The 21,532-nt window shown below is 45.2% G+C and overlaps 3 protein-coding genes across 3 annotated transcripts in view; 2 read left to right on the top strand and 1 right to left on the bottom strand.

Moving 5' to 3' along the window:
- The first annotated feature begins 52 nt into the window (after positions 1-52).
- IPP (intracisternal A particle-promoted polypeptide) lies at positions 53-8,323 on the top strand. The gene is made up of 8 exons (XM_084528021.1): positions 53-927; positions 1,037-1,468; positions 1,783-1,938; positions 2,757-2,924; positions 4,224-4,361; positions 4,669-4,791; positions 5,445-5,665; positions 6,539-8,323. Exons 1-8 carry the CDS (start codon positions 624-626, stop codon positions 6,761-6,763), a joined length of 1,767 nt encoding a protein of 588 aa, XP_084384147.1. The 5' UTR covers positions 53-623; the 3' UTR covers positions 6,764-8,323.
- A 1,720-nt stretch (positions 8,324-10,043) lies between these two features.
- On the bottom strand, positions 10,044-11,900 carry TMEM69 (transmembrane protein 69). The gene is made up of 2 exons (XM_084528011.1): positions 11,712-11,900; positions 10,044-11,102 (listed from the first exon to the last, which is right to left on the bottom strand). The coding sequence occupies exons 1-2, from the start codon at positions 11,754-11,756 to the stop codon at positions 10,371-10,373; spliced, it is 777 nt and encodes a 258-aa protein (XP_084384137.1). The 5' UTR covers positions 11,757-11,900; the 3' UTR covers positions 10,044-10,370.
- A 306-nt stretch (positions 11,901-12,206) lies between these two features.
- GPBP1L1 (GC-rich promoter binding protein 1 like 1) overlaps positions 12,207-21,532 on the top strand; it is a 32,007-nt gene continuing 22,681 nt past the window's right edge. Inside the window, exon 1 of the mRNA XM_084528010.1 lies at positions 12,207-12,343. The gene's annotated coding sequence lies outside the window, so the exon portion shown is untranslated. The remainder of the gene's footprint in view (positions 12,344-21,532) is intronic.

The raw sequence follows: 21,532 nt of genomic DNA, 5'->3' as shown, positions 1-21,532 counted from the left end.
GCGCGTATAACTCAGTTTGTGCTGCTCTTCCCTCAGTCAGTGCCCAGGCACACAGTGACTCAGTAAATTACACAAAGATGGAAGCGTGCCGTGCCTCAGGATCAGCTCTGACCCCAGGGACCATCATGGTACTTACTACACGGTGCAGTGATGAAGCATCCATGAAGCATGAAGAGGAAGGCCCAAGCACAGCAGGATGGCACACAGAAAGCAGTGTGCGGGCTGCCTGTGCCTTCAGTCAGTGAGCTAAGGAAGAGCAATTCCCTGGGCAGGTGCCAGCTGTGGTCTCCCCCCAGCATTGCCATGTTTTTCCCTCACAAGCACACCTTAAACTGTCTGGGAAAGGCGAGCCTGAGGTAAATATAGCACAAATCTGCTGCCCTTCAGCACTACAAGCGGTGAGCAAAGCAGATGAAACCCCACACAAGAAATCTTCTCACAGAGCGGGCAACGAGCCCACGGGGCAACCAGGCTCCGGAGAGCCAAGTGACAGGAACCCACCGGGGGAGCGGGACGCCGAGCACCTCATCCCCTGCGGGAGCGGGGGGCGCCGCCGCCATTTTGCGCATGCACCGGGGCCGCCCCTCAGGGCTGCGGGCGGCGGCGCCGCCTCAGCGAGCGCCATGGCGGCGGCCGGGGCGGTGAGGAGCAGCGGGAGCAGCAGCAGCAGCGGCTCCTTCTGCGACCGGCACGCCCGCCTGCTGCTGGCACAGATCAACCGGCTCCGAGCCGGGCAGAGCTTCTGCGATGTGCGGCTGGAGGTGGGTCCGGAGGCGTTCGCCGTGCACCGCCTGGTGCTGGCTGCCAGCAGCCCTTACTTCGCGGCGCTGCTGGCGGGCGGCATGAAGGAGAGCGGCCGCGACGTGGTGCGCATCGCGGGCGTCGAGGCGGACATCTTCGGGACGCTGCTGGACTTCATCTACACGGGTAATGACGGGGACGGGGACGGGGAGGGGACGGGGTGGCCTCCCGCCGGGGGTCGTCGCCCCCCTACAAGTCCCACAGCGGGGCCCCGGCGCCCTGTGCCTGCCCGCAGGGGTGGTGAGCATCGGGGAGCACAACGTGCAGGAGCTGATCGTGGCCGCCGACATGCTGCAGCTGAGCGAGGTGGTGGAGCTGTGCTGCGAGTTCCTCAAGGGGCAGGTGGACCCGCTCAACTGCATCGGCCTCTTCCAGTTCGCCGAGCAGATCGCCTGCCACGACCTGCTGGAGTTCACCGAGAGCTACATCCACGCGCACTTCTTGGAGGTGCAGGGCGGCGAGGAGTTCCTGGCGCTCACCAAGGAGCAGCTGGTGAAGATCCTGCGCAGCGAGGACCTGAGCATCGAGGACGAGTACCAGGTGTTCGTAGCTGCCATGCAGTGGATTCTGAAGGATCTGGGGAAAAGAAGGAAGTATGTGGTGGAAGTACTGGAGCCTGTTCGGTTCCCTCTGCTGCCAGCGCAAAGGCTTTTGAAGTACATAGAAGGTAAGTGAGGAAAAGCAAGAAGGGATATCAGATGTTTGATCAACACATGCCTCGCTTGAATACAGAGCTGCTGTATTGTGATGGGTTTTGTTAGATTAATATCATGAGAAGTGAAAAGATCGACTTTATACCAGATGAGTCGTGTCTTTTAATAAATGAGCACAGCTCGTTTAAAAACATGCTTTTGAAAAAGTCTTACAAAACTATGCAATCTTAATTAGGATGTTGTTTTGAGGAGAATGTGGTAACTTTTCTACCGCTTGCTGTCTGTAACTTTTCACCATGCCTTTTTTAATCTCCTTTTTTTCCTCAAGGTATTCCAGATTTCAGCCTTCGGGTGGCTCTACAAACTCTGTTGAAAGAATATTGTGAAGTCTGTAAATCTCCCAAAGAAAACAAGGTCAGCAGTTTTCTGCAAGCTTCTAAAGGTCGTCCCCGGAGGAAAGCCAGGAAGTACCTTTATGCAGTAGGTTAGAATGTGGCTGTTTGAACCTTGTAAAACAAATGATAAAGTAGTATCTCACATGACAGTACTGAAAGAGATACTGGACTATTTTTATGTAATGAGAAGATACAAAAAATAGCAATGTTATAGATTCATAGAATGGTTTGGGTTGGAAGACACCTTAAAGATCATCTAATTCCAACTCCCCTGTCATGGGCAGGGCTTACCTGCTTTCTGTTTAGAATTAGAGCGGGATCATTCACATTTCGTGTTATTATGACATGTTATTCAAAGCCTATATCTGCCTTTAGAAGTTACTTGCCATGGGTGGAAAGCTGTAAATCAGCAGAGGGTTTGTCCATCGTTGGAAGCACATTCTGGCAAATGCAATTTCATTGCACTTCTTGTTCTTCTGAATGTTGAAGTTTTCTCAGTCTAGAACTTCCTGGTTCATTTGATGGGATACATGTAATTTAGAAGTTTTCACCAATGCTATAGTTTTGGGAGGGTGTACTCTTGTGTCACCCTGTGGGAAGTAACACCAACTTAAGATATCAAAGGCTGTTGGCTGCTCTCTGCATTTCACTGAGAACATGAACAGTCATGTCAGTAGCAATGCAGTGAACTGTAGTAGCCCAAGTTACATGACCTACAAGGTGACCATTGTGTGTTGGAGGAGTCACGCAACGTGGAAAAGTCTGATTCCTGCTAAAAGTAGCCAATGGCTGCTGCTGCTGTGCTTTTTGTTTGTGGTTGTTTTGTTTTGTTTATGGTTTAGCTATAGGAGCATGGGATTGAGCAGGAAGCTCTTACTCAGCCATGACCTTTCTATTTGCTTTTTAGGAGGTTACACCCGACTGCAAGGAGGACGCTGGAGTGACAGCAGAGCCCTCAGCTGTGTGGAGCGATTTGACACTTTCAGCCACTACTGGACCACGGTGTCCTCTCTCCATCAGGCCCGGAGTGGGCTGGGTGTGGCTGTTGTCGGAGGAATGGTCTATGCCATTGGAGGTAACAGCTGAAACAAACACACGGCTTGGGACTTTTCATTATGCTAATAGTAGGCCCTGGCCTACTATGCAAAGCATTTGTCTACTTCTGGAAAGAAGTGACTGCCAAGAGAAACTTGCTGAAGAATTGGTATGCATCAGAGGCGCTGTCCTCTGTGCAGTGATTTCAGAAAGCTAAATTGATTGTGCTTATTTTAGTAGTGCATGCCCTGTGGTGGCATACAGTAGATTCCCATTCCTTAGCTACAGTATCAGAATGGGATTTTTGTTATCATTCTGATGATGTTTAGGCAAGAAATGTTAAATGCAGAGGTTCACTTACTCAAAAAGTATCCAGGAAAATTGGTAAGCAGTGTCCCTTACTGATTTACTAACTTAGTAGGGATTAGTGTTGTGTGCTTTGGTTCCAGATGAATTTATTCTTGGGAACGGGCTTTAAAGAAAAACTCGCAGTATTGCATGGGCCCAACATTATGCAGTCTAAAATCCACTTCTAGATGTTTTCCTGACTGAATTGAGGGTCTTCAGAGTCATAGGACCTTGTTTGTCATGTGGATACTGGAGAAATTGCAGATGGAGTTTTTCAAAACTATTTTTCCTGTAAGTGGTATTGAGGAAGCTGGCAGTATGTAATATAACTTCTACTTTTGATAACAACTGAATTAGGGTTCCTTGGTTCTCCACCATCGCTGCTCTGTGTGCTAGTTAGGATTCCTGTTGGCCATTTAGTGAACGTCTTTTCCCTCATGGTATAGCAAGTCACTGGTAAGCATGTGGACATCTTCAGATGGACAAAGAGGCATTGAGTATTCTGTAGGCTTTGTGTACTACCAGTAATAGCGTCTCTTTCCTCACTTGTAATCTAGTAGAAGCCTACAGCATGGGAAGCAATAGTACAAGACAGTCCACTTGTCTGCCTACCTGGAAAGGCTTGTTATATATGTTGTTATGTATGTTTGCACAAGGATGTGACGGGTAGCTCTGCCTGGCAATCGTTAAAGAATGCATGTTCTGCACCACAGAACACGTTCTTTGGTCTTGAAAACCCTGCCATTTGTGCTATAGAATGTGTATAGTACTGTGGTTGTTCACTCCTTTGTTTTCAGTAGTGTTTCAGAAAACTATTGATGAAGGCTGTTTCTCATGACAGTTCAATTCTGAGTAAAATTAAAGTCTTTGCTACTTGGCTAGCTGAAAGAAAAATCATATTTTAACATTGTCTAAGAAGGAGTTGAATGCTTCTGTGTCTGCAGTGCTAAACATTGTGATTCCCGTCTCTGTGCTTGCTCTTCATATGCAGGTGAGAAGGACTCCATGATTTTTGACTGTACTGAATGTTATGATCCTGTCACTAAGCAGTGGACCACTGTGGCTTCCATGAACCATCCTCGTTGTGGACTGGGAGTGTGCACATGCTATGGTGCTATCTATGCTTTAGGTAAAGTTTTTCTTCTAGGTGAAGTTGATTTTAAATGTTAGTTCATGGAACTTGTCCATCGATTTATCTTAAATATTACATCTTGGTGTTGCAAATGTGCAGATTTCAAGTTTTGAAAAAGAGCTGTTTAAATGAGCGTTAGCACACCAAATATTTGTGGAAGAGTTACTGTTCAGTTACAACTTGTTTCCCTAGTAAAATGCATGCTGGTTTCTGAATTACTGGTGCAGGACATACTATGTCTAAAAATGCAGCTAACATAGCTTCATGCCGTTAAATTTTTCCCAGTGTTTATTGTCATTTGCAGGAGGTTGGGTTGGAGCAGAGATTGGCAACACAATTGAAAGATTTGATCCTGAAGAAAATAGTTGGGATGTGGTGGGAAGCATGGCTGTGCCCCGTTACTACTTTGGGTGCTGTGAAATGCAAGGTGAGTACTGTTACCTTGTGTCCAGAAACAGTCCTGAGAGATGTTAGATGTTAAAGCTTTGTGTTTCAGTCAGGAATTTCTTACCCTTGTCTTGTCCTGAGCTGTCAGTTGCACAAGCTTGTGCCTCACTTACCTGTCCTTCTAGTACCTATTTCTACTGAAATTAAAGACCATAAAGTTCTTTCTGTTTTCTGCTATTTACCTCGTGAAAGTAGTTTCCATGTGACTGTCAGTATGGTTATCCAGGTAGTCTATTAACAGTTGATTTTCTTCTTGGTGTTGCTTTTATTTACCTCCCATATTTGTGTTTGTGACAATCTGAAGAATTGCCACAGGTTATCCTAGGACAACCATGTCTAAATACTTGATCTGTAAATGTGCTTATTAAGCGTTTGATCCAAGCCTAGTCAGCAATTGCAGCCTTCTGAATTCTCCACCCTGCACTTGATTAATGACTGCTTTCATCAGAGCTTCTAGTGCTTGATCCTCATATCTACTTGTTTGAGGACTTTATGTATGCGCCTTCTGGACAGGTGGAGGGTTTTATTTGGGATTTGTAATGCCAGACTGAAATGGGTGTTGTGAAAAGAATTTTCTGTCTTTCAAACTGTTTTATTTTGAAATCTAATAGAGGAAAAACTTTGTTTCTGTAGGTTTGATTTATGTTGTTGGTGGTATCAGCAATGAAGGAGTAGAGCTACGTTCTGTTGAAGTCTATGACCCAATATCGAAACGTTGGTCTGAGCTTCCTCCCATGGGCACCCGAAGAGCCTATCTTGGTGTAGTTGCTCTCAACGATTCTATCTACGCTGTGGGAGGCTGGAATGAATCTCAAGATGCTCTTGCTACTGTAGAAAGATACTCCTTCGAAGAGGTATGGTAGAGTCCCTTCCTTTCAGAAATGCACATTGAATCAACACTGTGTAAGATGCTATAGAGAGAGGCTGCTTCCTTTCTTTAAAAAGATAAAAAATTAAATTTTGAGTTTTCCTTTTCACTGCTGGCTGGTAGTACGAGTGAAACAAAGCTTCAGTGACCTCAGGGTTTGTCTGACCTAACCAGTCTGCAGAATTTTGCTAATCTGTCTCAGAGTGGAGTGTTTTTGAAGGTTGTATGCATGCTTTTCAGAAACTGAAAGCTCACAGTGTATAGATATTTGGTAGCTTGGTAAATACTTGGTACGGTTAAGGTAGGGAGATAGATTTCCCCCTAGTAGAATAGTTAGTCCTTTGACTAGAGAGAAAAAAAAAAACACTCTAAAAAAGTAAGAGCTGCCCTTTGCTGCAAAACTGTGTCTTCTGCATCAAAATTATAATGGTGTTTCACCGTGTGAAAAATCACTTTGAACACAAAATAAATCCTGGCTGTTATTGTTCATGTTTACACGATGTTCTTTGGAACAGTAGCCAGGGTTAAAAGCAGAACATTATTCTAGTGGGGCTTTTTTTTTTTTTTTTTTTGGAGACAGACTGCATTATGCAGTGACAGAAGAAAAGAAGGGGTGTTGCATGTAGGCAGTAAGCGATCTGTTCTTTAGCAACTAGCATGATGTAGGCTGCTTGTGAAAATGTTGTCATTACAGTATTGATGATCCTCTTCGTGCTGTACACATACTGTATTTGAGCCTGTGATGTGTTTGCGTAGTGTTCTTTGCATATGTTTCAATCGTTTAAACTTTAAAAGCTACTTTTAGCAGAATCGGGGCTTACTCTAAAACTATTTGTTGACTCTTTCACATTCTCATTAGGAAAAGTGGGTTGAAGTTGCACCAATGAAGATACCAAGAGCTGGTGTCTGTGTTGTGGCCGTGAATGGATTTCTTTATGCCTCAGGAGGCCGAGCTCCCAGTCACGATTTCGCTGCTCCAGTAACCTCTGACTCTGTTGAAGTTTATAACCCGCATATGGACAGTTGGACTGAAATTGCCAACATGATCACCAGCCGCTGCGAAGGAGGCGTAGCTGTGCTGTAAAGCACAAGGAAGAAAATTCATCCAAGGAATGCGTGAACATGTGTCTCCTCAGACTTCCAGTTTCATGGGCCAGAAACCTTCTGGCAGCAGAAGCTTCAGTGAAGACAGTGGAGAATTAGATGAGAGGGCTTTTCCTAGCCAAAAGAAAATATTAAAAGTCTTGCCCATCAAAGTAAATTGGCTTATCCAAAATCTGTTTCAGGAAGTACTCTGTTAAAGGTAGGAATGTCTCTGATGATTGGATGAAGTTCACTTAAATGGCAAATTTGCCCTGTAAAAAATCTGAAGAAATCATTCCAGCATGCTAGAGACATTAATCATATTCATTCCCTAAGATGCACTAAGGTTAGCATCTTTAGCTGGTCGTACAATCCAGAAGAAGGCTGCTATGGTTGGCTAGGAGTTACCTGATGGTAGTAGCAGATTGGCTACTTGGTTAGCATTAGTTGTCCTTTTCTGGGAGAAAACGAGGAAAAGATGAGAGGTGGGGAAGACTTGGAAGACTGCTTGTGACCTAGATGCATTTGAGCCTCTCTTCTGCTACTAGGCATGGGCATTAAACGTGGGTTAGATGTTTACTTCCCTGCCACCCCACTAACTGATGGTAAGTGGCTGAGGATTTCCTGTTCTGTAGCTTTTCCTCGCAGTTCTAATAATATCATTCTACTTTAGCACAGTTTTTTTTTTTCCTTCAGTGTCAGCAATGAGAGTAGAGCTCCTTTTTTTGTGTAAACATTGATTTTAAATGGAAGTGCTGTTCATTAGATTAGCTGTCCTGCAGTTAGGACTACTCCGAAACTAAAAATCTAGGGAAAGCCTCTTGCCCATTTTTTTTTTCCTTAGTTGTGTTTTACCCTGTGTGACTCATGCCAAGATTTGGCATTGGAATACATGCAAGGTGCACATGTTCATCCTTGCTACATCTTGTGTCCTGCCTCTTCCAAACTTTGAGTGGTTGGAGCTTTCTGTGATAGAATTAGTTGCATTTAGCATTGAAGTGATGCCATCAGCGTGTCTTGTCGTAATGAGTTTGCATTTAGCATGGATGCACCTAGTAGAACAGTTCTTGCAGGATTTTGGAGTTACTTCTAGATTCATCTAATTAACATTGTACTTGAAGCTGCTTTTTGCACAACACGATTGCATTGTCTGCACAGCTATAGATGACTGAAATAAGGCTGCTTGAACTTTTGATAGACAGTGTTACTCTAGAACACAAAACCACAACTGGAATGTTACAAAACAGGAAGCCTGCACTATGGAGACAAAGAGGCATTCATGCTGTCTAAGTCAATATCCCGTTTGTGCAATTAACAAATTAATATACGAGCAAAAGCCTCCAGAGTGAGTGTTTCAGGTACTTTAAGAATCAATCTGTGTTACGTTCTAACACAGAGCTGGGAGCTTGCCGGATTAAAACATGCTAGAGAGAGTATTTGTTTCTCAGATCACTCAATTTTGTATATGTTTTATTTCAAAATGATTTCTTAGGTGTGTCTATTGTCTTTCAAGTTTAAGCTTGTTTTAAACAGTTTTTCGTAATAAAATGCATTTTTGTAACTTAGTGTGGAATGTTCTTGAATAGGGTGCTTTCCTATTGTAATCACTGTTGTATTGTTGCTACTTCCACCTACTAGGTTATTTTATTTTAACTGGAAATCCCACTGGTTATAAATGCTGACTACTTTAAAGCTGCAAATAACATATTTCTGTAGTTAAACACTCCTGGGTTTTTCTTTAAAAAAAAAAGGAAAAGATGGTGCAGCCATCTCTGGGATCAAATTTCTTAAACTCTTATTTATGTTTCAGGATCCTTCACAAGCCATTTGAGAAACATTACCTTCAGTGTATTTTATAAGGGAACTACATGTTCACTTCTCATCCCTTTCAGTAATCTTCCTGGTTTAGAGTAGCTTGAGGGAATCTGCTGTTAGTATGAAGTTACCTTCTCCAGTTTTTATGGTCAGTTTTATGATGTCTCAGTGAAGCATGGAAATCAGTTGATTATGGTCTCTGATATTCATCATGTCTTTCCCTGACTCAGGCCAAAGATAGTAAGTACTCTTGTCTGGATCTATTTAAAAAAAAATACTCTAAGTAAAAAATAAAAACTGTTTTTAGTCACAAACTCACTTTTACATTCAGAGAACACTTAACTGTATTGCCAATTCAGGGCTATGATGCTGTTAATATGTACGAGTCAACAGGGTATGAAAGTTAGATGCTCACGTACCAAGCTGCTCTTTCAGCAATAAGAAGGTATCTCTGTCTTGAGGATAGGCAGGTTTCTTAAACAGTTCTTTTGCAGAATGACAAATTTTAAGTTATGGTAGGTGATTCATTCTTCATTGAACACCTCTGAAGAAGGGTGTTCTAAGACAGCTATGAGGATTAACTAAATCGGTCCTAAGAGCATGTACGGATGTCACATTTCAGTTTTTTTCTTGTATCTTACACTGTACTTAATATGTAGGATAAAAAAGCTACAGGAAATAAATTCACAGAGGGTATATTTTTCTTCTTGAGGTAGTTGCGGCTGGAAAAGGAAATGAGCATGACTCCTGCTGTTGATTTTTCCCCTAAATGATGTTAGGAAGAGAATACGCTCCTGCAGTCTTTTTCAATAATCAGTCAATCACAAAGGGTTCACAGGGTACAATTCTGTTTGTACCTGCCCAGGTTGTTCAAATAAAACTGGAGTTGAGGAGGGAAGACATGCAAACTTTTGTCAATTGTATCAGCTGATCCCTTAGTACTAGCAAGAGTCCTTGTGTCGTATCATACCAAGCATCACCTGACAGGAGAAATATGATGGTTCCTCATGACTGCGTGCAGCTTCCTCACTTAAGTAACCCTCAGTCCAAACAAAATCTAGAAACAGAAGGGCCAGCTCTCCTTTAACTAGTAAGCTCACCTTTCATCTCTTGTGGTGCTTGAAGGTAGTTTTCCCCTCTAGCTGTCCCTACTAAATCATAGCATCTGAATGACATTTTAGGGAAATGCTGACCTTGACTTGCCACTGCAAACAAACCTTGCCTGTGCCTTGCATGTCCCTTCTTATCTGACTAGTGCTCAGTCACACAGCATTTAAAACATCTCAGTTGAAATAAGGTAGGGAAGTTTTGTCTCTCTTTTTTCTTGTATTTCCACAAAGTAGGAATTGAAGGTGTATTTCTGCACAACTGCATTTCTTTAAATGCTAAACTTACTTCATTCGCCTTGTTTGGAACGCATTTATGACTCTATGGGTGTTTTCCCTACCACAGAACAGTAGCACATGTTATAGTTAAACCAAGTACTTTAATCATTCAGAATAGAGCACTTCATACCTGTATTACATGGATCTCCATATTAAATTCATATGACAGTGACATCTTACCTCACTGAAGAGTGATGCTTTGTTCTACAGGCAACAGCAGATTCATGCCTGCCTTGGAAATGATCAGTATTTGTAATCCTTCCTTCCTAATTTGCTATGAACTTACTTGCTTCAAAATAAGCATCTCGATTAATGCCATTTTATGACATAAGCATGATTAAGTCTTTACTTTCCCTGGACCTCCATACAAATACCTTATTAGCAGATAAACAGCTTTTCCCTCTTGCTTTATTGTTTTGGGTCCTGCCATCCATTTCTGCTGATGATTAGGTTCTTCTCTGAGTAAGCTTTCAGTGCTACAGTAGCTAACAGTGATAATGCTGCCACCAGCGTTGCCACTATTCTCAGTCCTTTAAACCAACTAGGATAAGTAGGAAGAAGGGAAAGGTCATAATGCAGTGCTATCCCTAAGCCCATTATCAGCATTATTGCACCATCAGTGATATCTTTAAAAAGCAAGGCTTGCCAGGCAATTAGAGGAGGCACCATACTGTTAGCCAGGTTCATCCAGTCTGGCTTGGCTGGGCTGTTTTCCGGGACAGCAAACCCCCACCTCATTCCTCCTAGGAAAGAGACAATGACAGCACCGTAGGTAAGCTGAGCGAACGCCAGCTCTGGGTGGTAGGTCCCTTGGATGACCATCGACAGCGGCACAGAAACAAACGGAATCAGCCCCGCCAGGCTTAAGTAAAGGGCTGGCTTTGGAGAATCCTTCAGTGATTTCATACTTTGTCGAAACCGGCCCAAGTCTTGGGTCTCAGATTCTTGGGGGGGCTTTTTCTTTAGGAGAGGAAGAGAGGTGTGAAAAGCCTGGAGCTTGACTGCATACACTGATGCTCTGCTGAGGCTTGGACATCTGGAGAGAAGACAAGAATCCCTCTGCGGAAAGAGGCTAGGAGAAGAGCGAGTTGTCTTATTCTTTCCATGCAGTAGGAATCTGGGACCGGTTAACTTCTGGAGCTGCAATAATAAAATTTGTTCTGAATTATAAAATTTGTTCTGAACACCTTATGATATACGCAACTACAGTTAGTACCTAAGAAATACTGTGCTGAGTACTTTTCCTGTTCGGAACACATCACAGCTGCCCTTCCTCCTGGCTTTCAAACATTTTTAATTTAACAGATGAAGCTGCTACAGCTTGCACAAGTAGCTGACAAAGAGCCACTAGGCCCTTTGCTGTGAGCACACAGACCTTACTCAAAGTGAAAGGTTTGTATATCCACTTATTCTTCCACCTATACAAGCGTTCTTTAAGCATTTTTAATTTAACACATAGCAGGCCTTTTCAGAAAAGAATATGAAATGATTGCAGAAATAGGACAACGTGACCACAGAGAATTGCTACCATCCCCTCAATACTCTGTAAAAAGAATAGGAGAATTTAGACACCAAAGTTTTATTATCAAACAGTTAGCTTTGGCCAGAGCCATCCTAAAATTAGGAATTTGCTTGGAAAATGTGACAAACGCGCGGCTACTCCAACTTGTAAGTCACATTTTTCCCCAGCGGTCCAGCCAGGCGCTTCGATATTTTGAAGAGAGAGCAAAGCAAGCTTCAGAAACTTACCCCGAAGGGCGTGTGGAAGCAGCACCGCTGCGTGAGGCGAAACATGGCTGTTCTGTGGGGACCCTACAGGAGCAGGGCCCGCTGAAGCTGACGGTGGTTGTGGAAGCCGCCCCTCAGGCGCTGCCCCATCCCGCACGCCCCGCTTCAGCCGCCGGATATCCTGCGGGATCTCCCGCTCCAACGGGGCTCAGCTCCGGCCGGCAACGGGCACGGGGCGCTTGGTTCCGCCGGGCGGGGACGGGCCCGGCCGTGCGTGGCAGGAGGGAGGGAGGGAGGCGGAGGAGGAGGAGGAGGAGGGAGCGGGGCAGCGGCCGCCCTCACGGGGCCGACATTTTGTCCACACCCGCGGCGGGCGGGGACTACACCCCCCAGCATGCCGCGCGGCCGCGGTGCATTGTGGGGCTCGTAGTTCCCCGCTGGGAGCGGCGGGAGGCTCTCAAAGCGTGGCCAGCGGAGGAGAGCCGGGAGGGGGTGGGGAGTGGGCGTGTCCCTTCCGCCTCGCTGGCCACGCCCCCTTGCTCTAGAAAGCCCCGCCCCCTCCGGCCCCCGGCCGGGCAGGGCCGGGCAGCCATTTTGGGCAGAGCTTTGTTATGGTTCTGGGGCCGCAGCAGGCAGCGAGAGGGGCCCGGCCGGTGAGTGCGCCGCCAGCCCGACCCCCCCCTCCTCCCACCGCCCCCACAGACCCCTCGCACCCCCGGCTCCTTCCCCCAGCCCCTGCCCGACCCCTCCGCGCCCCCCTCGGAGCGGGCCGGGCTCGGCCTCCCGTGGGCCGGGAGGTGGCGGGGAGCGGGCCTGAGGTGAGGCGAGGCGGGGAGGGAGGGCGGGGGGGGGGGGCGGCTCCGGGACCCCCCTGGGCTCCGTCCCCCGGCCCTCAGCTCCCCGCCGGGCAGGGCCGTGGCAGGGCCGAGGCTCCGTGGTTATTGTTTCCTGCTCGGCCGGAAAGTTTGCGGCGCCTGACACGTCCCTGGCCTGTGGCCGTGCCCCCCCCCCTCCTTCTTCTGACCGGGCCGTGCTGTGGGGGTGGGTCCCGGCGGGCAGTGAGGGGGCTGTGGGGTTTGGGGGGGGTTATGGGGGGGGTAAAGTCCCCGTGGGGCCGGGCTCGGGGCTTGCTGCGGGGCGGAGCGCCCCGGGCTGCGGTGGTGGCGAGTTGGAAACGAAACTGGGCGAGCCGTGCTTGGAGGGGGGGGGAGGGAAAAAAAACAGGGGTCATCGGGCTGCCCACGGGATTCCTGTAGGGTTGGTGGATGGGGTTTGTGTGTCCCTGTCCCCCTCCCGGCTGCCTGCAGCCAGCCGCGTGCTCCGGGCAGCCCGGGCCGGGTGTCCCCGGCTCGCTGCGGGCTGGGGAAGGCGTCAGGTGCCAGGAGCGAGCAGGAGGGGGCTTCGCTTCCCATATTCCGCCCTCAGAGTTATTTCTGGGAGGCTGCTGCGCGCCCAGGTAGCCTGAAGTCCTGGTGGTTTCACGTAAACAGCAGTGTTTAGGCTCGGTTAGACCAGCTGCGCTCTCACTTGGCTTTTCAGACATTTATTTAAGGCTTTAAACTGAGTTCGGTTTAATAACGAGCTATATTGGAGCAACTTCAGCAGTTCCATGCTGTCTGTACGAGCCGGGAGTTCGTAAACGGCTCTTGCCGAGCAGTCGCTGTTGAAATCCTTGTAAGCGATGGCAGAAGCTTTTAAAAGCACTGCTGCAAAATCGTTTTATGTTAACGCGACCAGGTAAGTCAGCGCTTCCTTCCCAGCCCCCAAGGTGCGAGTGACACAAGTGTTAGTAATGCCGATAATATTCGGGAAGGTTGGAAGTGGCTGCGTGAGGTATGTAAACAGCAGAGGGGGCGGGAGGCACGGAGGTGAGAAAACACCTGAGATAATTGAAGAGCCATCACGGATGAGTTTGCCGGGGAGTTACGTTGCTGCTGTAAAGAGCTGAGGTGTTTATGAAGAAGGCTTTGTGCAAATGTTACTTCGTGAATGAATATACGGGTGGTATTTCGAGCGAAAGGTTCCCTGTGCTCATGCATTTGGAGTCTGGCGTTCCAAACTTCCAGTCTCTGACTCAGGAAAGAAGCAGGTGTGGAGCCCTGGAAAGAGGAAATAAAATTACTGAATTTCAGAAGGGCGGTTCTTCCTTTTGCATTAGTTCGGAGCATTTCTGGAGAAAACTACCATAAAAGAACTTTTTAAAGTTTTGTGTTTAGAACAGAAAAGCTTTACGTGATAGTTTCCTCGTTTGTTTTTTACAGCTATTTGTAAGGAAGCACAACCTCTGCATATTTTATACATCTGGTTTGTAGTCTTAATCCTATGTGACACAGAAGTTTCCATTGTAGATATTATACTAGGACTTGAAGTGAAAATATGCAGGGAACAGATGGCATTTAAAAAAAAAAAGTCCCTTTTTGTTTCTACAAATGTCTCTGAAATAAGAAAGAGGAGCATGCAGATGTGATGAGTATCACAAGCCAAGTGTAAGTGGACGCTTTGTGAGTTACTAGAAAAAACACGTTACTTTGAGAATGTTTTTGCAGGTTACGGTCACCTCGGCTCACAGATGTGAGTGCTTTGTACTTGGTGTTAGTGCCTCCTGATTTTCATCTTTTAAACTAGGAAATCAAGTCACTAAAGAAAAATAATCTTTGCTAGCATTTTTACAAAATGCTGAAAACATTTCAAGGAGTGTGGATTTTTTTAATAAAGAAAAATACTGTGGTTGGATCTGTGAGTTTTCTCAGTGTGAGATGTCAGTGAAGTTCTTGTCTTCACTAAAGAAAAAAAACTTTATTGAACAAAAACTATTGAATCAAGAGTTAGAAGTAGCTGTTTTCCTTTAATGTTTTGTTACAGGATGTTTGAAGTTAGCTATGTGGCTGCTGAATTGGTTTGGTTGTGAAGAGTACTTCAGGGCATGCTTTATTCATTTGCCTGAGCAGATTGGAAAAGAGCTGGTTATGTTAAGCAGAGCTAAAACATGAAGCACCTCTCTCCAGCAGAACGCTGCTGCTTCGTGCATGGGTACAGCTTTTTCTTGGCTTTGGAAAAACACAAACACGGGGCGGTTGTTGCTGTAACTTAAACAGAGCAAGGTCATAGTTACTGAGTTCCTCACTTGGTGAGGCAATCTGTGTAGCGGGGAGTTTCTTTGGGATTTTTTTTCGAATTTATTTGGAATTAAAGGCTTTTTCGATGAGGCAAGGGTGGTTTAGGTTTTGCTCTGCAGTGTAAGTAGCTGTGCCAGTGTGGCTTCTGTAGTGACCACGATAGCAGCTCGGCAGTACGGGCCTTTCGTTTCCGTACGGGCAGTGGAAGCGCGGCTTCTCCTCACTTGTCAGATTTGATGCAAGGCAGCGAAGTTGGCAGAAACGTGGTTCTGCTCAGAATCCTTCACGAATGCCAGGCTGTTGTTTAACTTGTGCTCTGCAAGGTGGTGTGTTCCTGTTAGAATGTGCCAAACTTTAATGAGTTATTGTATGGTCAGGAGATAAATTTACATTTTTGGGAGTGGATTTAGATAGAGCCTGATAGCAGCTAAGCACCCACCATCCCATGCATGGTGTGCAAACAGTGTGCAGACCTAAAAAATTTCGGTTGAGTCAAGGCCATTAGCACAGCAGCAAGCAGGAAGGGAAGTCTGTCGGTTAAATTAATCATATATTTTAGCAATCAGGCTGTGTTACCCTAAATTGGAATTTTTTGATTAAAGCGTGCTTAACTTTTTTCAGTTCCTGCCACCTCTAGCTGGGCTTCAGAAGTGTCTGGCAAAGAGAAGAATTTTAATACTTTATACTTCTTAGACCTTTCTGTAATTAGGCAGCAAAAAGACTTTGTAAAGTGTTGCTGTATGCAGTTCCCTAAAATGACTAATCTGAAATAGTTGCACTCCCAAGGTCTGGCTTAACAAAAATCCTTTGAACCAGTGCATCCAGACATAACTGAGGTTTTATACAGTAAGTGATGATCAAAACCATTTTTTTTTTGCAGTGTGTGACCCTGTGCCTCCAGGGCTCTTGTACTCTAGGGGGCTCACCCAGAGCTACCAAAGTTCTAGGACTTAGTGTCATTCCAGCAAAAATGCTAGCCTATTTTTCTTCCTTTTTTTTTTTTTTTTCCTTGGTTCCTTCCTTGAATCTTGTGATCCCTTCAAATGTGGTGGTTTTGTAGCCTTATCTTCCACCTTAAAAGCAGCATTTCAGCTTCGTGGTGTGATGTTGGTGGCTCTCAGTAAGCAAAGGTACGTGCACCTAGTGTGTGTTTATGATGTTGCCTTTAATTCAAGTCTTTGGTTTTAGGAAGAAGTGAAGTATTTTGAATGAACTTCGCATGGAAATCTGTTTTGAACAGCTATTCTGTGTTCAGGTAGGCAGTGTTGGGGGATAATGGCATGGCCAAGAAGGACTGACAGGGGACAGAGGCTTAGCGTGGCACAGGCTGCGTTCCTGGATCGCTGTGGCTCTCAGGCCATAGTTGCAGCACCCGGAGCATGTGACAGTGACCATTGTGCTCTGGAACTTGCTCATCGCACAAGAAGGATGACAAACTCTCTTGTAAATAAAGGGCTGAGCCTGCCGTGGAGGTGTGTGGTGTTATGATGGGCACAGAGATTATTGTTCTCCACAGAGTGACTGGTGCACTTATGGCAAAGCTTACTGCAAGTCTCCAGCCTCTCAGCAGAAAGGAGTGTTTGGCCATTGTGTTGCAGTGCCCCATCCGTCATCGAGGGATTAATCAGTATTCACATGAGGTGGTCTTTAAAAACTCAGTGGGGCAACTCTGTTACCCTGCAAATGTTGAATTTTATTACGATCTTCACTTTCTGTACTGGAAAACCTTCCTCTACTTTGAACTCAGTTTAAGCAGAGAAAAAGCTTACAGATGACTTAAATGTCTTCAGATTGGCTGGGCCTGATGGAGTGTGTCCTACAGCATTTAGGGAACCGAGAGCCTGCAGGGAGGGGAAAAGTTGCAGAGCACTGAAAAGGGGTGGAGCGCGTCCACTCGCAACGTTTAGAAACAGGCAGGACATGGGTATGGTCAACTTCTCCTCATGGAGGGACAAAAGAAGAGCATTCAGAGCAGTCTCTCCTGGGTCACAAAGCCTTTGGTGTTTTCACTTCTGTGTGCTGAGATAATGCTCTTACTAAACACACGGATTGTATGCTCGTGACAAATTCAAGTGGTGTGAAATCTATACAATGCATTTTAGTGTAGATGGGATTCAAATTGTGTTTAGGAATATTACTTTACACAGAATTCACAGCTGGCTAGGCAGCAGTTCCGTGAGAGAGTATCTGGGGGTTGTAGTGCTTCCTAAATCGTCATGAATCAGCAGCACCGCTGCTGCGAAAATTCACTTGTCATACTGGAATATGTAAAAGAGTTGTAAATATGGTAATGAAGCAGTTTTCCTGTTCTGCTGGGAAATGGTAGGTCTCCAGCTGAATGTGCCTGGTTCAGTTCATGATATTGTCATGCTCTGAGTAAGTTATGGCGAGGTAAAAGGGTCTGTAAAGAAGATGATAAGGTCTGGAAAGATAACCCCTGCATGAAGGTTGAAAAATGAGATTGTTTAGCTCTGGAATGGTTCTGTACAACTTGTGTTTCATCATACACCAGGAGGTAACCTATAAAACAGCTTCAAGTTACCTGCAGGTGCAAGTGGGAGCCAGCTCTGACATCCTGGCACTGTCTGCAAGCTGTCAGGCTTGGTAGCTGGGTCACGTTAGTTTTTATCGTCTTCAGTACTTTGAACCTAAAAGCTTATAGCTTCAGCAATAAAACTGGAGCGATTGTGGCATTTTTTGTTTGTTTTTGGAAAATGTGGCTATGTTTGATCCCAGAATGTGCTGTTAACATCCAAAAAATCCGCTGCCAAGGAGCACTAGGATATGGGGTAGTCTGTGGTCTTCCCAGCTTCCCCTAAAAAAAACTATTAGGATTGCCTTTAAGTCAGGGAACAGTGAAGTCCTGACCTGGAGAAAGATGTTTTCAAAGGTAGCTGCAGAGTTTCGTCAGCTTGCCCTATCTGTGGTGAGTAGGAGAAGCAGCTGGGGGCTGAAATGGCAACCACAGATATTTAGGTTAGCCACTGGGTGCGGGGACAGGCTTTCAAACTGTAGGAATAACCAAAACAGATTGTAGAGATACACTTGGAGGGTGCTGATATGGTAATCGTTCATGATTTACAGCTCCCCAAAATATGCCAGTGGAGGTATGAATACCTGCATAATGGATTCCAGCCCACTGATAACAACCTTGTTTTGCTGATGTTTATTGAGACATTGTAGGATCAATTTTTGGACCTCTGCAGACTGAAGATGACTGTACAAATTCTTTTGGGGGACGTTGCTTAATTTATTTTCAAAGTCATCTGATGGGAGAGGGTAGAACTAAGGTCTTTCAAATCTCAGGAGAAGGGGATGATCTATGAAACCTCTCAAGGTTTTTTTTTTCCAGATGTTTTCCTAGTATTCCCTAGTTTATTGTAGGACACTAGGACAGGAAAATGACATTGTTTAACTCTTAACTTGCACGCTGTACCTGCAGTGTACTGAGACAGGAATTCTCTGCAATAAAGACAAAGTTCAAACCCACTGGGCAATGTGTTGTCCATAACTCCCTCATTTATTTTGCTGAATGTCTCTCAGAGCTTCTCTGCCTAGATCACAGAGCTCCAGCAAAACAGCCCGAACATCCTAAGAGGATATCTCTGCCAGCTGCAGCAAATCATCTCATCACAAGGTTAGGGATCACTCCTTCTTCTTTTTTGTTTTCGAGGCCAAGACTAAACAAGTGGGATATTTATTCATGCGATTTATTTCAGATGTGTAGGCCTTGTTTTAAAGTGGACTGTTTTCAGTGACGTTTCTGCATCGATGTTTGGTATTTTCTTTATCAGAGAGGGTGCTGAAAATGTTAAGCTGGTGGAAGGCAAACGATAGCCGAGTGTAAACCCCACAAACTGTAACGCAGGTGTTGTACACATGCTGGGAGGTGCTGAGTGAACGTGTCTTTGTCATGTCGTAGTCACAGATGAATAAATATTGGATTTCTTCATATTGTCCTGGACTTGATGTAAAATAGCTTGGAAGTAATCCAACCGGAGGGAGGGGTGGAGATGGTATGATTAGACCCACAGTGTAGGGCAGGAAGTAACCAGAGCTGGAATGCACTGCCTGGCCCACTTGGTAGTACTGCTCTCCTAGGGCTGGGGTAATGGTATTGAGGGGAAGTAGTCCTTTAGTTTTGTTTGGGAGAATGGCCTTTTACTTCTGGATGTCCTTCTCTGTTTGGTTTGTTGATTCCTTTTTTCTTTTTCAGTTTGCGAGTGGCATGCCTTCTTTTCTTATCCTTCATCTGGAATGCAGATTGTGCTTCTCTGTACTAGATCTATAGTCTGTTTTGCCTTGAAACAAATGTTTGGTATAGTCTGGTTGTATTTAATAATTTTTAACAAAGGAAATACGTTTTCCTCAGCTCTGAAATGAATATATTTCAATGTAAATGTCCGGTAGTAGTAATAACAACAACAGTAAAAGACTGGGTTGTAAAAGTATTGGGTCCCCTTTAGTGGGAAACACTCATCATATTTTTTTTAAGGTACAGGAGAACTTGGTTTCATTTCTGCTTACAGCCTCCATCTCCGGAAGACAGGTAGGCAGGAGGTACGCAGTGTGCAGCAGGGCTAAGCCAGTAATTACATACTTGCCATTCTTTCCTTATGATGGGGAACATTATCCTGGTGCACGCTGCTAAGAGGTGGAAGTGACTTGGGTCAGGAAGGCTTTGGGCAGGCCACGCAGATGTGCTCTTCGTTGCCATTTCACTCGATCTATTGTGAGGTTTTCGAGGGGATGGCCATACCTTTAGAGGCAGCCGTGACAAGGCGTTGTGCTTCGGAAGGTTCAGGGCAGAGCAGAGCCCTGCCTTGACCTCGCATGCTTTCCAAAGCTCTGTAGATCAAAGTGCACTGCAGAACAGATTTCTGCTTCTCTTCTCTTGAAGAGCTAAATAGGTCTTCGGAATTGATTAAAACTAGCAGAATGCCTTCTCCAGGTTTTAAAATACCTCACTTTGCAAAGTGCTAAAACTGCTGGAAAGTTCAGAACATTGTTCACATTTAAACACTATTTAACGCCCTTTAAATTAAGGGGGGCGGGGTGGTGTTTCTTATCAGCAGTGCCAATGTATACACTTGCTTAATAGAGGCGTGTGCAATACCTGGCATCCTGTTCCTTGCAGTAGGGGACAGCAGCGAGCAGGTTTTAGTATTTCAGGTAAATGCTACAGTTCTCATAACTACCAATACTACATAACTACCACAGACTGCTAAGGGGGCACTGAAAGGCAGTAGACTCAAGTGGCACAGGAGAGGTCTGTGAGGGATGATGCTATTGTCAGTGGCTGTATGGTATCAAAGCTCTGGGAGTAATTGTTTGTGGACACCCTATCTAGAAAGTCCGTGCTCTCCCATTCTGTGCTTACAAGATGTTGAGTCTCCTGGTTCTTGCATGTTTAACATAGCGCTATCTTTGTGCTCAGAATAAACTCTTCAAAACCCCCTGGAATGATTCAGCTGCAAATGCCAAGTTGCAGGTCCACACTTGCTCCCTGGGGTTCTGAGCCTTATCTTGCACAGGCTATTGTCAAGGTTCCCCAGAAGCCAGCTTTTCCAAAACATGTGTTGGGCTTTTGTGCAAAATACAACTTGCTTTCACAGATGAGCTTGCAGGCTCTTGTCCGGGAAATCTTTGTCTCTGTGATTTGATTGTGGGACTCCCGTACGTCCTTGTGTCTTCAATTGTTGTTCAGAAAGAAAGAAATCATCTCCTTTCACCAGACCTCCCTGTGTTCTAAAGTATCTGTAAGTATTCACGAGACAGGGTCGTTAAAGGCTTTGCAAGGTATGTGGCTGGATGGATGTGTGTATCCGAGGAACTTGGAGGGAGGTAGGATTTGGTCAGTGTGACCTTTGAGAAATGGAAGCAAGCAGGTAAATGGGGAGGGTGTTTGTCAAACAGTACTGCACAGGGCACTGGGGGAGGTCTGTCACTACAGCAGAGTTTGAGGGTATAGCTGTGGCCACGTGGACCTTTCTTAACCTGGTTTCACTTTGCTGAAGTTAGTCATCGGATTTGCAGAAGTGTTCAGACCCATAACAGTTGGTGATTTTCCCCCACCCCTTACCTGTTACTCTGGAAAAACTTTTGCAGGGACAAGCTGCTGGCGTGTTTCCATCTGGGAATGGATGCATCTGCAGTGCTGTTTCTAGAACACAAAACAGTTTTGATGATTCTGCAGGATGGATTAATTTGCTTTAACGTGAAAAATAAGGTGTTAATCTTTCACTAATCGTTTTCACAAAATCCATTAATATCTGTGAGTACTCGGGAAGATTTTTTGATACACAATTAACATTTTAATTCATCATTTAGTGTTTTAATGGGCTCAGATTTCCATAATCCTATAAAATCCAATGAGAGTGCTGGGCGTTTTTAGATAGTAGATTTTTTCAGCAGCCAGATACATTTCTAACAACGCTTTTCACGGTATTTTTAATTACTCAAATGCAAATGGCAGTTGTATTAAGCTGTTGGGGGTCTAGCTATGATAGGACAGGGACGAGTAAGAGGGGCAGATTAGAGTTGGAGTTCTGGCACACACCACCTCAGGCTTGTGAGCACTACCCGCAGTACGTGTCCTTCTGGATCATCCACATTTGTCCTCTCAAAATGCAGCTGGATTTCAGTAGTGAGACAGACCGAAGGTGTGTCTAGACAATTGTATTAATGGATCCTGAAAGCAAAATGAAAGAAAGTTTGTTTTGCAGA

Source organism: Aythya ferina, assembly GCF_964211825.1.
Source record: "Aythya ferina genome assembly, chromosome: 8".
Lineage (NCBI taxonomy): Eukaryota > Metazoa > Chordata > Aves > Anseriformes > Anatidae > Aythya > Aythya ferina.
Note: the sequence above shows the minus strand (reverse complement) of the source record. Positions and strands in the feature narration are given on the sequence as shown.

What these genes read in the sequence shown, in the direction of transcription:
- IPP (XM_084528021.1), top strand. Translation starts at nt 624, where the DNA reads ATGGCGGCGGCCGGGGCGGTGAGGAGCAGCGGGAGCAGCAGCAGCAGC. An exon ending in GCTGGACTTCATCTACACGG is followed by an intron (nt 928 to 1,036) that starts GTAATGACGGGG and finishes GCCTGCCCGCAG; the next exon opens with GGGTGGTGAGCATCGGGGAG. An exon ending in AATGGTCTATGCCATTGGAG is followed by an intron (nt 2,925 to 4,223) that starts GTAACAGCTGAA and finishes CTTCATATGCAG; the next exon opens with GTGAGAAGGACTCCATGATT.
- TMEM69 (XM_084528011.1), bottom strand. Translation starts at nt 11,756, where the DNA reads ATGTTTCGCCTCACGCAGCGGTGCTGCTTCCACACGCCCTTCGGG. An exon ending in GCTTCCACACGCCCTTCGGG is followed by an intron (nt 11,103 to 11,711) that starts GTAAGTTTCTGA and finishes TTATTATTGCAG; the next exon opens with CTCCAGAAGTTAACCGGTCC.